Below are 17,103 nucleotides of genomic sequence, written 5' to 3' on the forward strand. Positions count from 1 at the left end.
CGCCTTCATGGGATGTTCTCAAACTCAAAATTATAAACTTCCCCCTAAAGTTATGACAACACGTACATGTTAATTAAAGCAGCCACTTTCAGTTAACAATTAACTGAATTATGTATGCTCTAAATTCAGAGCAATGAAAGGGAAATGTGTAGATTTCACGTTTGTTTGTGCTTTGGTTAATTTATTTGCCAAAAGTTGTCTTATAGTGTACTTCAGTTTTGTTATGATTGTCGACGTAATTCATATTGTCTGGTCGCTCTAAACCTCACATCAAAAACACGACTAGGCTTTGAAAAAAAAGAAAAGAAAAAAAGAGAATTCTCGTCAATCTTACATTTACGACAACTTCCAGTGTACGCGAAAGCAGCATCAATAGATCAATAGAAATTGCGGCCTATAGTGGCGATAAAGTATTATCACACTCAGACAAAATATCCAGATATTCAAGAAGAACTTGAGAAATCTCTCGACATAAAAGCCTGAATGTTATCAATATAATGTGACTTTTCTAAAATTATTTAGTATGCAGAAGTTATGTAAGTAGGCTAGTCAACAATATAACGTAAAATAGGATCACATGTTGCCTTGGCTACTAAAACTATAAAGGCTTAACATAGGCTGATTCCCTAAATTCATATTATACTTCAACGCAATAATAGTGTGATATAAATCAAACACTTCATTCCAACATTTAACCTTCGGAAAAAAAACTGTACATGCTGCCTGCCGATGAAACCTGTAGGACTGGTGACCACAGATTGGATTAGCAGATATTTTTTCTGCAGCAGTTGTCATCACCAGCACCAGAGCAACCACCGCTGGCACTCTCATAAAAGAAGCTCCACTGGGCTACTGTGTTGGATTGCGCCAGATTGTCACTGAGCAGTCCGCGACGTCGCAGCAAAAAAAGCAATTAAGGCTCCCTGCGATAAAGCTGACGGAAATCTAACGGTTTCTCTGCTTCTCCTTGCTGAGCTGCGCTGATAATGGAGCTGTCCTGTGAGTCCGTGAGGTATCCTGAGGACAGAAGACCGGCCAGTTGCAAGGTACGTTGAGGGAATTAATGCATATTATAGTCTTCGTGTAGGCTAACTCGCGTATGATGCCAATATGCACACTAATACTTTATGCACACCAATACTTGATGTCCGTTTTTATGTTTTTAGTTCGTGGAGCTCCATGTGCTGTATGTGCCAGATGACCAGTGGAATATGAAGCTTAATAAAGTCCCTGCTGAAGCCATAGAGAACTTCATATCTGCCGGCTTTATCAGGTGAAACTGCTGGACATTTTTAATTTGATTCAAAACACTAAAAGCTGAGCTATACACACACACACACACATACATATGTATGTGTGTGTACATATATATATGTATACATATATATATATATATATATATATATATATATATATATATATATATATATATATATATATATATATATATATATATGCTGTAAAATGTTATTTAAAAGACATGCAGTTACGCATTGTTACATTGATCAGGAAATGTCATTAGGTAATTCATCAGCAATTATTGATCACATGTACAGTCTTTAAATCTGCAAAGTAACCACAGCTGTCAGACAAACGCACTGAAGTAAAAGGTACAATGTTTATCTCTAAGATTTTGTAGAGTGAAAATATGAAGTCTCACAATATCCCGATGCTCAGCTCAAAGTGTCGGTAAAGTTTTCACAGTGCAGAACATGAGTAAATGTGCTGTGACTTTCCCAATGTGTCCTTATTGCTTTTAAAGCTTGATATGTTTATGGTATTCAAATTGTATCCTTTGGGATTTTTCTCAAAATTCCAGCAAATTTTCCCCCCAGATTTTTTTTTCTCACAGCATTTAGACTGTAACAGGTAACTATAATCTACTGAAACCAGATTACAAACAGTTTTATCCGGGTTTCGCCTGTGCAGTCACATTGCAAAAGGACTGCGAAAAGCGGATCTGTTACACTGTTATGATGATATGTTGTGTGTTACAGTTCAGTAATCTAAAATCTCTTTTTCATTACTGTGATGTCAGGGTTTATCCTGACATCACCTTGAAAACTCTGAGAAGCGAGCTGGGAGCTCTTCTTGGTGCTGAGAGGAGCATCAACAAATTCTCCTTCCTGAAATGTGTGGGGCGCAGTTTGGCACTGGTAAGTGCAGCTGGCCGTTTACTGTGGTTTTCTGTATCTGGTTTTGTTTCACCGGGCAGACAGTACTGAGAAACAATGCAGACATTTTGGGGGGGTGAGAGAGAGCGAGAGAGCACTCTTACTGCCATACCTCTTACAACAACCACATTCTTTCCTATCACAGGTCAAGAGCACACAGGAGAGGGATCTGAAAGTGAAAACCTTTGCTCCACCGTATGTATGTAGAATCCATATTGGCATTTAACAGTTTTCTTTTCGTTTTTGTTTCATACATCACTGACAATTTAAAAAGTCCACTGAAATAGTACATTTTCTAAAATTTTGGTTATCCTGCCATCTACACTGCTATTTTTACCCTTAATTTGGATATGCATTTAATGGATTTTTCTGTATGTACTGTTTAATCTGGTATAATTTATTTGTTAGCCTTGTAGCTCTGCATTATCTGCTGATCTACAGATGTCAATAATACTTACTCTGCTCCATTATTTACCAATTATGTCCCACAAATGTCTTGTTGTTACCTGTTGGCAGGCCCCACAGCCAGAGCTTTACCTGCTGCCCACTGTGGAGAATGACAGCAGTGTTTGCTCCCAGTCTCTCAGCCCAGACACCAGCAGCAGCTCTCCAGACCACCAGACCTATTACCAACCTCCCAAGACGTGCAGCCTGTCAGCAGGAACAAAGGAGCCTGTTAAATTCCCCCTTATCCCCCAGTGTTCCCATCAGCCACCTCCCACCCCCAGCCTTGAAGAGGAGGAGGAAGATGAGGAGCAGAGCTATAATTCTTCAGAGGCAGAAGCAGAAAATGAAGAGGAGAATATCTCTTCCAACAAGTTAGAGTGGGCAGAGCAGGAATGTTGCCCAAGGAAGCCTCTGAATCAAAGGGCCCCACAGCCAGTTTCACGGAATAAAGGTAAAAGTACAGTTACAATGTATTAACTTTTGCTCTGCAACAAAGAATGCACTGTCCGCTCTAGTTGTACAAATTTGCAGCATGACACTGCAGTGCAGTTATCCCATGTGATGAAAGTGCATGTTTCTGTAGTGTGCTGCTGATATTCACCATGTTTTAGAACAGATCTTGTCACTCATCTTGTGACTCATATCATTGTAGTAAATGTAAAAAGAAAATGGCAATTCAGTCTTGTATATCATGCTACAAAATATCCTCATCTTCTCCGAAAAAGTCCATTTCAGGCAAACGGACAGGAACACAGCCACAAAATGATGCATAACAAATTTGTATTTGTTTTAATGTAAAAATGACATTGGCATTTTATAATATGGGTAACCTGGCACTTTTTGCAATGGTGGAAATGGTTTGTACATCGGCCACAAAGCGTTTTAGCAATGACATTTTGAGCTATTTTTCAAGCTCTTATGTTGTTGTATCTACTGCTTTACAAGGGTGTGAAGCTGATTCAGCTCAGGTGAAGGAGTCGCCAGAAAAAAAAGAAACCTGCAGAAAGAAGAAACAGTACCACAGACAGAACAGAGCGGCCAGAGATTTAGGAGTCGCCCAGTCTCTGGAGGACAGAGATTCAGGCTTCTCCCTCACAGATGGGTACTGTGCAGCATTACCAAGTGCCACACTTGTTTTCTTCTTATACAACTACTGCTGGTTGCTCTAACAGTGTTTGTTTGCAGGCTCGGGAAACCAAAAGATGTACATGCACTGAAGTCCATCAGGAATAAACCAACAAGTGGAGTAATGTATAGCATTACATATTTTCCAACTTTAAAACATGTCTCAGTATGTCTTCTTCAGTCTTTCCTTATGAGTATAAACCTATGGGAAAGGTTGCTCTTGAAGGATTTTTACAGGGCATTGAAAACAAGCCAGAGTTTGTTTGTTGCAGTGATTAGTCTAAAATCCACTGCCAGCAGGTGGGTCTAGTGGAGTGTGTGAGGTCTTTGATGTGAACAAAGAACAGGAATATAGTCCACTAAAATCTATTCAGGTGAGGAGGACTCACGTTGTATTTCTTCCTTATTTTTAGGTGACAGAAAGACCAGCTGTGTTGTCTCGGTCTGTTGGGCTTACCTCCCCTCCTTCAGGACTAGACTTGGCCGTGGTCACTCAAAAAACGACTGCCTCTCCTGTCTTTCACACAAACAGTAAGCTGTCATTTTGGCCACATACCAAGGATTAATGATCATTCTTTTTTTTTAACACAAATGACATGTTTCTGATTCTGTTAGGAGAGGAACTGATCGAGGAAATCAAGCTGGTGAGGGACGAGAGAAAGCAGCTGGAGTGGACAAGGCAAGAGTTGCTAAGAAAGGGGAAAGATTTGTTGGCTCAAAATCGACACCGCAGGAACCAAGGTGAGCAACAAAATACTCTTATGGTTATTCGTGTAGTCTGATCCTGGCATTAGTAGTAAAAAAACTTACTAGTAAAAAAGCATCAGGAGTCATTACAAGTTCTTAAGTTTGCCAGCAGTCTGTCAACCCAAGAACATAACATACTTGTTCCTTCTGTACTTCAACAAACCTGTTACAGATTACTGTTGTAAGGCAAAAATGTATCTACATTTAAGGATAAATATTTTAGTACAAAAGCTTTGCTTGATAGCTAATATTGAGTTGCAGAAGAGCGTTTCCCTTGTTTTAATTGCAGTTGTCAATAACATAAAAATAGTGAACATTTTGTATTCCTATACAAAGGACACATTTGTCAAAAGTAACTCAATTTTGCTGCATTTTTCTTCAACGTAAAGCACGTGACAGCTGGAAGAAGAAATACTTTGAAACCAAGAAAGCCACAGCACCACTGGAGGAAAATCTGAGAAACTTACGACAGGAGTTGGAGACATTTTACAACAAACTGTTGCACCAGCTCCAGGCCAGAGACAACAGAGGGAAGCCAAGACGACAGGGCAGATCTTCCATAAAGGTAAAATGGAATTTATCTTGATTTAATGTGCTGTATTGTCTGTTTGGACTTATATTAAAAGGTATAAAAGTATGTATTTGGATGAATAATTTCTCAGAGATAAGATTCCATAACCTTATTCTTTAGTAGAGTCTGAATATTGCATACAATTGGATACACAGTGATATTTTGAATTGCCAATTTACCTTTTTCACAGAATATATTTCAACTTGTAGCATAGAAAGCACAGGTAGAATTAACAATGCATAATAGCAAAGCCCTGAAAGTGGAACACCTGTGGCTTTCCTGCTATGACACGCCAAAATGTCTGCTATAAGAAATGTCTATTAAAGGGCTTGTTGGCTAAAAATGTCACCAGTGCAGTGATTGAAACACACATTTAGAAACTCGACACATAATAGTCACTGATTGAAAAATCATGAATTTCAGAATGAGCTCATCATTCAGATCATGACAGAGAGCCATGAGATTGACAACCTGAAGAGGAAGGTAGAGGATGCCAAGATGAAGCTGGTAACAGAGATAAAGGTAACTGATGTTCTATTAATCTATCCAAATGTTTCTTTAGCTGCAACAAAGGAAGTTGATAACTAATTGGTCAAGAGCCATATTTGAAAAAAATGGGCAAAGTAGCACACACATCCTACAAATACTGTGCGTGTTCTAAAATGCACTGAAAAGTGATATGATTCCATAAAATGTTCTACATACATAACTTAAAGGACACTTTATTATAAGTAGTACTGCAGAGCAAAATCTGCATATTTTAACATTAAATATATAATTATTTGAACTAATAAAAGAACGCTACATTTTTACTTTTAATGTTAAATGAGCGCCTTTGTTCAGGCTTGATGGCCTAATAGCCAGTGGTGGAAGAAGTATTCAGATCCAAGTACTAATACCAAACTGTGAAAATACTTTACTACGGATAAAAGTCCTGCATTCAAAACAAAAAAGTATTACCGGTAGTTAAATCTACCTAACGTCTCAAAAGTAAAAGTATTCTTAGTGCAGTAAAATGTCCCCTGTCAGTGTTTAACTATATGATTCTGTTGTGCTATTTTAACTTCCTTTACTGTATATACTGTTAGGTTGTTTAAGCTACAGCAATGCAACATATTCTATAAGATCATCATGTTGCGTCGCTGTCTTGCGAGAACCACGTATCATGAGCTCAGAAAAACAGCCCTGTGTTCAGCTTTGTGATGATGCATTTTCTAGCTGATCCAAGAGGGTTTATTTATCTTATGAAGTAGGACAATTTAAAGGAACACTTCATCACTTCATCCTTCAGTTTATTACAAACATTTAAAATCAGCAAATGTGGAGATATGTGGTTTTCACTGGACAGGAAAGGGGATGAAAAACTGTAATCTGAGAAGTAACCAAAGCCTTCAGACAAATGTAGTAAGGTAAAAAGGACAATATTTGCCTTTTAAAATGTAGAATTAAAAAAAGCTTCTTACAATGGAAAGTGAAGTACAAGCACCTCAAATTTGTACTTAAGTACACTACTTGAGTAAATTTATTTGGATACATTCCAACACTGCCTAATAACTTGTTTACCATCTGGTGTATTATATTAACAAACCATGTTATTCTTTCATGCTGTGTAGTTGAGAAAGCAGGCTGCCACAGAGCTGAGGGCCCTGAAGGCTGAGCTGGCCCAGAAGAAGAGCCAGTCCTCTCATCCTGGTCCCACATCCTCTCTGTGTTTTGGAAATACCACACGGGACAGACCGCAAATTCAAAGCACCTCAATCTAATTCAGTACATACAGAACTGAATAAAACCTTTGCTGGGACAGCAGCTGATGTTGATTTGTTTGATTTTATGCATCTGTACTTTCTACAAGTCTTACTATTTTAGTACCCACATTCTGTATTTTTGTGCTGTTGTTTTTCCCACATTTTATTATAACTTCATTTTTGATGTGATCTTATACGGTTGCAATGTTGATGACTGTTGACCTTTTGAATATCTCAGGTGGTTAAGCTAGTTAGGAAGAATGCAAAAATATAATGTTTAACTGGTTATGTATCACTTCAATAATTTACAGATTTATCAGAAAATGTTTTATTTATGAAAAGCATAAAACTGCAAAGATCTCAGTAAGTTTAAAATTGGTCAATCACAAGATGTCTTGGTTGTCTTTTTCAGTTTCCACAGAGGAATGTCTGAGATGTAACTACATTCAACGACAACAGCAATAAAAAAACACAATAAACTCTGAAGTGCAAGTATGCATCCCTGAACAGAGGGAAGCCACACCCCATTACTGCTACAAAGGGATATATTGACTTAGCAACAAACAGGAGGGGTGATGTAAATTTCTGCAGCGGTGTCAAGTGTATCCCAGCTAGCATCCTAAGAGTGCATTCCACATCATTGCGGACTGCTGCCTGGCGACTGCTTCATCTCTGTAGTCCAAGATGTTGCCATTCCACATGCCAATGCCCCTCATACCTTTAGATTTCACCGACTCTGCCTTGGGACAAATACTCTGTGGGTCATCATACCAAACCTGATGAATCTGTCCTTTCTGGTCCTGAGGAAAAACAGGAATCCTGAAGTTAAATGTAATACCTTTTGAGACCATACATTTTAAAGACCTCATTGCAACTTCAAGTTCAACAAAGCACAAGAGAATGAATAAAGCAATGAAAGGTTTTTTATGAAGAGTAATATACATAACCGCTAGAAACATTATTGAGAGATGTGTGGTGTGCCTTTTATGCATGTCTTTTTGGATTTATGTGTAGAGTTCAGAGAATATAAAGTATGCTTTCAGAAGTATGTAAACAATTGAGAAAAACTGTAAAACAAAGTCAAAGTATAGCATGTTGTAAAATAATCCTTAACATGTCATAAAAAAGTAATAGTATACAGTAGTATGTCATGAAAAAGTCACAGAATAGTGTGTCATAAAAAAAGTCACAGTATGTCAAAAAAAGACAAGAAAAAAGTCATAGTATAGTATGCCATAAAAAAAGTCATTGTATCGTATGTCATGAAAAAGTCATAGTATAGTATGTCATAAAAAGTTATAGAATACTAGGTCATAAAAAACTATGAAAAAATATAGTATGTCATAAAAAGTCATGAAAAAAGGCATATTATAGTGTTGGAGCCATTTCACCACTTAGTTTGTATAGGCTAGTATGTTGGTTATGTCAAGGTGCAGTTTTATGTTTGAGCACTGGGTGGAGCATTGCTTTGGGAAGGCATAAAGCTAATCAACCACAGGTACACAGGTGTATGGAAAACGGGGAAAGCAGACAGCTTTTTACCGTGTCAGGCGTGTCAGTTTGGGCAGTGTTTCAGTTGTTTGACAAGGAAACTAAACCAGAAATGAAATGAAATGGACTCTATGCTTGTGCGATGGTAAGCAGGCCGTTATACCGAAAATAAATGGGTCACAGCACCGAAATGCAGACAAATTGTGGACATTGATTATTGGCACGCAGAACACGCGTCCGAGCAAGTTCTCCCCTGATCCCACCATATTGGCCTAAAAGACTCTACATATAGTATGTCATGAAAAAGTCATCGTATAGTATGTCATAAAAAAGTCATAGTATAGTATGTCATAAAAAGTCATAGAATATTATGTTATAAAAAAAGTAAAAGTATAGTATGTCACAAAGAAGTCATGAAAAAGTCATAGCATAGTAAGTCATAAAAAAGTCATAGTATAGTATGTCATAAAAAGTCATGAAAAAAGTCATAGTATAGAATGTCATAAAAAAGTATGGTATAGTATGTCATGAAAAAAGTCAAAGTATAGTATGTCAAAAATTTGAAAAAAAAGTCATAGTACAATATATTGAAAATGTAAAAAAAAAAAAAAGACAGTATTTGAAAGCAGCATGGTAGCCCAATGGTTAGAACAGTACAGGGTTCGAATCCACAAAGTATAGTAGGTCACAAAAATAGTAGGTCACAAAAATGGTATAGTATTTAAAAAAAAAAAGTCATAGTATATTATGTCGACCAAAAGTCATAGTATAGTACATCGAATATTTTGAAAAAAAAAGTCATAGTATAGTATGTCGACAAATTTGAAAAATAGTCATTGTATAGTATGTCGAATAAAATTTATTTAAAATTCAGTATAGAAAAGCAGCACAGTGGCCCAGTGGTTAGCCCTGTAGGCTCACAGCAAGAAGGAACAGGGTTCAAATTCACAAAGTATAGTATGTCACAAAAATGTCAGTGTAGTATGTTGACAAATTTGAAAAAAAAGTAATAGTACAGTACCAAAAAAAAAAAATGACACAGTATAGTATGTCGAAAAAAATACATAGTATAGGAAAGCAGCCCAATGGTTAGCCCTGTTAACTAAACTCACAGCAAGAAGGTACAGGGTTGAAATCCACAAAGTATAGGTTGAAAAACAGTCATAGTATAGTATGTCGAAAAAAGTCATAGTATAGTATATTATTAGTATAGTATGTCAAAAATTTTGAAAAAAAAGTAATTGTATAGTATGTCGAAAAAGATTCATTGTATTGGAAAGCAGCATGGTGGTCTAGTGGTTAGCCCTGTTGACTCACAGAAAGAAGGTACAGGGTTCAAATCAACAAAGTATAGTATGTCACAAAAAAAAAAAAATAATGATAATATATATATAAAGAAATCGAAATCGAATATTGAAAAAAAGTCATGGTATAGTACATCTAAAAAAGTCATAGTATAGGATGTCGAAGAAAATACACAGTGTACGAAAGCAGCACGGTGACCCAATGGTTAGCGCTGTTGACTCACAGCAAGGAGGTACAGGGTTCAAATCCACAAAGTATAGTAGGTTGAAAAAAGTCAAAGTATGTCGAACATTTTGAAAAAAAAAAAGTCATAGTATAGGAAAACAGCATGATGGCCCAATGGTTAGCACTGTTGCCTCACAGCAAGAAGGTACAGGGTTTGAATAGTAAAAGTATAGTAGGTCACAAAAACGTTGTAGTATATTATGTCAAAAAAGTCATAGTATAGGATGTCAAAAATTCTGAAAAAAAGTCATGGTATAGCACGTCGAAAAAAGGTCATAGTCAAAAATTTTGAAAAAAAGTTATAGTATGTCGAAAAAAGTCATAGTATAGTATGTCAAAAAAAGTCAAAAAAAATTCATAGTATAGTATGTCGAAAACTTATAGAATATTATGTCATAAAAAACTATGACAAATATAGTATAGTATGTCATAAAAAGTAAAAGTATAGTATGTAATAAAATACTATGAAAAAGTCAAAGTATAGTATGTCATGAAAAAGTCATAGTATAGTATGTCAAAAAAAAGTCATGGTATAGTATTTCATAAAAAAGTCAAAAAAAATTCATAGTATAGTATGTCGAAAACTTATAGAATATTATGTCATAAAAAACTATGACAAATATAGTATAGTATGTCATAAAAAGTAAAAGTATAGTATGTAATAAAATACTATGAAAAAGTCAAAGTATAGTATGTCATGAAAAAGTCATAGTATAGTATGTCAAAAAAAAGTCATGGTATAGTATTTCATAAAAAAGTCATGAAAAACTATGAACAAGTCATAGTTTAGTCATAAAAAGTCATAGAATAGTATTTAACAAAAAATATGAAAAAGTCATACTACAGTATGTCAACAAAGTAATGAAAAAGTCATAATATAGTAGGTCACAAAAAAGTCATGAAATAAGTCAAAGTATATCAAAAAAGTCATAGTATTTCATAAAAAGTCATAGTATAGTATGTCATTAACAGTCATGAAAGAAAATGGCGTTTAAGACTAAAATAATTTTTAAGGTCCTTAATTGTCTAAATTGCCTGTGCTAAATTGATTGATCAACTTTTAATACGTTTTAATAGATAGACAATAAAATGGGAACCAATGACACAGTTCACATCTTGGTGTAATGTGAGAAGACTTCAAAAGCCAACAAGAAGGCATTCAGCAGGAATGTTTTATGGCTGTTTCGAAGGGGTGATTTGTTTTGTTTGGGAACTGACGCTGTGGCAGCTTGGGTGGATGCCGGGACTCTGGATAAACTTTGCCTGAAATGCCTGCCTGATTTGTCAAGTCTTAATTTATCAGGACTAGAAGAGGTGAAGTCAGTCAAGCTCAAACTTGGCAAAAGACAAATAATCCATGAAATAGGTGCCCACTTTGCTAACAAATAAAACATCTAACCCAAACACAGTTAGCAAATTAAAGCAGAATCAAGACTTAAACAATATAATAAAGAGAACATACCTTGTAATTGAAGTAAGGAGCTTGCTGCTTGTCGTCCCAGAGCCTGCCAGACAATGAGCTGTTGACCTGCTTCATGATCCACTTGTAGGTTTTCTGTGTTCCAGCTGCATCACTGCAGGGGGCTCCACGGAAAGGAACTTTGATTATAAAACATACTCCCTCCTGTAATGGGAAAAGATCTTAAGGGATATCTGTGTTTACATTTCAGACTTAACAACTTACGATATACTGCCACAATTGTAAAGTGTAAATAAATTATAGCAGTAGCATGTTTGCCTTCAACAACATTTCCCGGGATGTTAAAAAAAAAAAAACCTTAAGAAAGATCATGAATCACGGGGAAAAGACTAAAAGAGTTTAATACTTCAGCTGTATACAGCTTTTGTATATCATACTGTATTTCATACACAAAAGGCAATTTAAAGTGCTTTACATTATGTATTAAACCATAAGGCTGGTGTTATTTTTTTTCCCCTTATTGACAATAAATCCCATAAATGTACCAACACACTATCTTAGTCTGTCTCTCAATACTTTCTGACTTCCCTACCCTGTCTCTAACTCTCAGCCATTTGTTTCTACTAAAGGCATCGACTGGGAACTATACATTACAAAAACAGTGGTAAATAATGCATCATCTGGGACTATTTTGAGCTGTGGATTAATACACAGTTATTGCTCCAGCGGGTTGTTACAGCAGAAGTATGGTAAATGTGGGATTGACTCAAAATAAACCATTCATGGTAATGAAAGTACGTCACCCAGTGCAACATTGATGTTTGGCTACACAGGCAATTCTTATTATTAGAATCAATTCATTGTTAGTTTCAGTCTTTTTATGGTATTTGTTGACAATAAAAAGGACAAGACAAGACTCTACAGCTATGTATACTAAGGGGGAACTGTGAGGCTGCACAGACATGCTGTGAACTAAATGCTAACTACATCAATGATGCTAACATGCTCACAATGACAATGCCAACATGAAGCTGAAGGGAATGTCATTAGTAGTATTGGACAGATGGAATTTTGAGATCAATAGGTGGTGCTAAATAAAAAAGTTAAAAAGGATCACCATACTTGTTAATATCATGAAACATGAAAGTCTGTGCCAAATCTCACTGCACTCCATCTAATGGTTAAGATATTTCACGTAAAACCACAAGTGTCAACCTGCTTGTGGCGCTAAAGGAAAAGTCAGTGTGATTCATTCTCTATGGACCATGGCTAAAAAATATAGATTGCCAGACTTAAAAAACACTCAACAACCAACATTTGGACTGTATATCTTCTAAATCAATATATCTTACCTGGGAAAAGTTGAGACATGGGTAGTCATAGCCGTACCATGGCACTCCCATCACTAGCTTCTTTGGATCGATCTTCAGACTCAAAAATTGGGCATAACCTTAAGAGAAAGGTAACAGGCATTTCATATAGTGGTGATGAGTAGTTCTGCATCAACAAGCTGATTTATTCTCATTCATTACTAAACTGGACAACAAACCATTCAGTGTTTGAGAGAGTGGGGCATTTGCCATTGCAATACAGTCCCCCGTGATCTGGCTCTGTTCATCATAGGACATCACAAACAGCAGGTCGCAGGATTCAGCGATGGTAGCGTAATCATAGCAGCGCTTGTCAATACAATTTGGTGACCAGGCAACGTCAAACGAGACCTTGAGATCGGGTTAACATAAATATAACACTGAGACCAGACAGGTTAGGGAAGGCTAATAGGACTTCATTCATTTATTTATTTGAGAACCTTTGTGAAAACATTGCGTTTACCTGGGAACCTGGGATCTCCCTGTGGAAGGTCTCAGTGGTCTCTTTGACCAGGTCTGTCAAAGCATAATACTCTGGCGAGCCTTCGTCTACTGCTTGTTCGATGTCTATGTTGATCCCATCCATAAATTGACTCTTGGCCAAGTTGACCTTCTTGGTTATCCACGCCGTCCTGTTATGTTGATTCACAATGTAGGAGAGGTGAACGTCACCTTTCCCCACCAACACGCAAAAAAGGGAGATGGACATAATTCAGAGGACAATGGGTCAATGAACTGTTGACAGCAGGAGCAAAAAGTAGCAACAGAATTTATCAAATATGGCAGGAAATGGTTTAAAAAAAGAAGCTTTCCATGCTAATAACATTAGCAATATAAACAATCATTTTTTTTTTTATTCCCCCCCCCACACACACACACACACACACACACACACACACACACACACACACACACACACACACACACACACACACACAGTCTATATGCAAATGGGAAGGATATACGTGTTTATTTGCACATAGAGTCGGGAAGTCCGACCACAAGTGGTCACTCAGGATGCATTTGGAGACACATTCTACAGACAGGTGGGAACACACGTAGCTAGAGCTGTCCACTTGTGATCCAATCACTCAGATCCATTTTTAAAACCAGGTCAGAATGGGGCCTACAAATCATTTCATTCCATAGTGAATAAAGTTATCCTACCTTTAAGTACAACTCGTGCTCCTTTTGCGTGAGCGTAACACATGAGCTCAGCATCATATTTTCCAAACGTTGCCACTGTCGTCACCATGCTCCAGTTGTAAGACTTCCATGTCTTTCCACCCACATCAAACACAAACACCTAAAAACACAGAGACCACACAGACATATGACTATAAGGGTAACTGCTCCTATTCATACTCTGTTAATGTCCCACAATTGTTTTTCATCAATTTGTTAATTTATTAATACATCCCCCAAAAAGGAAATATGTAATTTAATGTATATTTTTTCAGTCTAATTTATCTTTATCCTACTAAAATAACAATAACTTACATCCTGAAAATTGTTACAAATAAAGCAGGAATGAAGAGACTGACTACAGTTAGCCATTATTTTCATGATCAGCTCATTTATTGATTATTGTTTTAATGAGTCAAAGATGTAAAATGTCCATGATAAGTTACCAGAGGCTACCCAAACTGATTTCTTAATGCTATAGTCTGACAAGGCCTGACAGTAAAAATGCAAGGGATGCTTGGTACTTGATAGTGGGCTAAAATAATTAGTTCATGGTTGAAAATGGCTCTCTGGTGACTGACCATCTTTTTTACTGATGGCATATGAAATCTGAATATGGAACAGAAAGACTGATTTTACATCTAGCCTAATCACATCCCTTTCACCAGAGTTAGGTCAGTATTGTTCTAATCAATTCATCATTGACACCCTGTGCCATTATTCTTTGGTTACTACAGACACGCATTCAGCTGACCCAGCATTTGGAAACAGGGTTCCATAGTGAAAAAAAAAAAACCTGATCAAAATACTATACAATACAATTTACTTTTGTGTTAGAGTAGCAGCATAAAGAAGATGTCTGGGCATTTACCCTGTGAAGAAAATTGAGTGCTTAATGTTTCACTTTATATATGTGAAAAATAATGTACCACGTACATTTTACAAACTAAACAACAATACCACATAATTCCTGAAAAAGGATTTTGTTGCTTCAAAGCTCCATGTAAGAGTAAGTAAGAGTAAGCCATACCAGTGAGTGACAGTGTTTGTCAAATCAAATTGTCTCCTGTGAGAAGGGTCTATTACAAGTATTTGTCAAGTATAAAATATTAAAGATGAACGATTGTACAGCTACAAAAGAGGTCTTTAAATTACCACTATGATATGTGAGAATTAAGGCAACATGAGTCTCAAGTCCAAGAGGCCAAATTTGCCCAAAAAAGGGAACCTTGTCAAATATCACATGACCATAAAACAAACACAGACAAGGCTGCATGGCTAAAAAGAGGAACAGCAGTCCCAATTTGAAAGTTACAATAGAAACAACAGTAGAAACGTTGAGCAAATTTTACTTATTGCCAGCCCATACATACATACATACATACATACTATATATAGTGTTAATATAGCTCCTTTTCCCGTTAACTTTTAAAGTCCTCTGTCATGAAATGGGTGTGGATGTTTTAGTCAGTTCCTATAACAAAAACTAGAGCTCACATTTTTAATTTTTCAATTAGTTTATGTACGCCTAGACTGCGATGAATTCAAGGTCTTGGGGATTTTGTAGTCGAAGATGCCCGTTTAATGCATTGCTCACTATCCAAAGCATAACATTTTATAGACTTCCATTGTAAGATCCAATTTTATAAGTCATGAACAATATGTAAGAGGTTTGTGATATAATTGTAAAATAGCACCCTGCAGAAAGTCCATTTAAAGCTAAATGTTTTATTTATATTTTCTTTTACTTTTTCAGTCTGCTCTGTAACTATTATAGGAGGTATGGATGCTAAAAAATTGGTGGAAGTTTGCAAGTTTGAATTATCCTGTAAAAAAAAAAATTAATAGCCATATGCTACATCAAAGTAAAATACTTTAATACTACGTGTTCAGGGGAGTTTTAACGTGAATAGATTCACATTTTCAGTTCTATTATTCTTGAAATTCACCTGTCAAGTAGGCTAATTTGCAATAATGACCCTGTTTTCCGAAATGATAATCCCTAACTGATTACCGGCAGCATTAAAGCGATGAACATGTTGAAATACTTATATTAGTAATATGCTGCAGGTGGAGGTTCAACAACAACACGTTGGGTGACTTATGTCGCTTTGTCGTCTTTTTAACAAGCTGACGTTTTTTACTAACGTTACCTCAAAGTCTCTCTCCTCGCGGATCTGCTGACATAGCTCCGGTCTCTCACACGGACACACTGTAGCCCGGCACACCAGGATCGATGACAAAAACAGATGAAACCAGAACATTTCTAAAGCAGGACGAAGATTAAACGCAATGAAGTAGGACCAGCCAGACTTTGAGCAGTAAACAAATCACGTTAGTCTAATTACTTCTGTATGGAGGCCCACAAGGTACAAACTTCATCCAGGTAGCGTACCGCGAGGTTGTTAATAGTAGGATACCCTACGGTGGCCGGGAAGTGCAATGCAACATTACAAAGAATGAAACACTTTTACATTTTGGAAAACAAATTTACATTTTGGAAAACAAATTTACATTTTGGAAAACAAAATAACATTTTAGAAAACAAATTTACATTTTAGAAAACAAATTTACATTTTGGAAAACAAAATAACATTTTGGAAAACAAAATAACATTTTAGAAAACAAATTTACATTTTAGAAAACAAATTAACAAGATGCAAAACACTTTTACCAGTCCCGAAACAAATTTACAAATGACAGATTCTTCACGGAAAGGGAATGTACCACATACCGGAAGTGATGAGGTGTTGTATACATGTCGCCTTGACTACGGCAGTTATGGATCGAATGCGTCAATAGAGCCGCCATCTTGGAACAGGGGAGGCACTCCCTTATATACTGTCTATGGGCCGTCCTTAATGCATCAGCGTCAATGTAGGCAAAGGTCTAACGGAAATAAAATCACTATAAATCGTCAAAATCTCATGCGATGTTCTAGTTTTTTATAAAAAAAAAAAGACAAAGAGACTAATTAATGTGTTAATACAAAGAATATTTATTATAATCAGTTCACAGATATGAGTACAACGGAAACTTCACCCTTCTGAACTAAGAGGTTTTGCTTCAAAGTGAAGTTTAAACAGACTGAAATGTCCAGGCTCACTCCCCCACTAATGATTCATTTATTTCTGCATGTATTTATTTATTTAACGAGACTTTAAATTCCGTGTTTGGTCGTCCACAGTCCGAGTCCCGCCAGACTCCTTTTAGGAAACCTGTGATTTAAACTTCAGCAGGCTGTGACAGTCCGCTCCGTTCAGTCCTGGATCTGATTCTCCGGGCTTCCCTTCCCTCC

General features: G+C 36.5%; 2 protein-coding genes across 3 annotated transcripts; one reads left to right on the forward strand and one right to left on the reverse strand.

Moving 5' to 3' along the window:
• Positions 1-114: 114 nt before the first annotated feature.
• On the forward strand, positions 115-6,870 carry spata1 (spermatogenesis associated 1). The gene is made up of 12 exons (XM_039811109.1): positions 115-1,046; positions 1,167-1,273; positions 2,039-2,156; positions 2,320-2,373; positions 2,691-3,072; positions 3,567-3,723; positions 3,807-3,867; positions 4,160-4,277; positions 4,362-4,487; positions 4,883-5,058; positions 5,488-5,586; positions 6,678-6,870. The coding sequence occupies exons 1-12, from the start codon at positions 987-989 to the stop codon at positions 6,825-6,827; spliced, it is 1,608 nt and encodes a 535-aa protein (XP_039667043.1). The 5' UTR covers positions 115-986; the 3' UTR covers positions 6,828-6,870.
• Positions 6,871-7,121: 251 nt separating this feature from the next.
• Positions 7,122-16,182, reverse strand: ctbs (chitobiase, di-N-acetyl-). Of its 2 annotated transcripts, none has more exons than XM_039811115.1 (7): positions 15,959-16,182; positions 13,788-13,926; positions 13,084-13,292; positions 12,800-12,971; positions 12,603-12,700; positions 11,293-11,454; positions 7,122-7,603 (listed from the first exon to the last, which is right to left on the reverse strand). In XM_039811115.1, the coding sequence occupies exons 1-7, from the start codon at positions 16,067-16,069 to the stop codon at positions 7,421-7,423; spliced, it is 1,074 nt and encodes a 357-aa protein (XP_039667049.1). In that variant the 5' UTR covers positions 16,070-16,182; the 3' UTR covers positions 7,122-7,420. The 2 variants fall into 2 exon arrangements, with proteins under 2 accessions (XP_039667049.1, XP_039667048.1); XM_039811114.1 differs by having other exon boundaries at positions 7,122-7,609; positions 15,959-16,179.
• Between the last annotated feature and the right edge of the window lie 921 nt (positions 16,183-17,103).

The sequence above is a fragment of the Perca fluviatilis genome, chromosome 9, assembly GCF_010015445.1.
Source record: "Perca fluviatilis chromosome 9, GENO_Pfluv_1.0, whole genome shotgun sequence".
Classification (NCBI taxonomy): domain Eukaryota; kingdom Metazoa; phylum Chordata; class Actinopteri; order Perciformes; family Percidae; genus Perca; species Perca fluviatilis.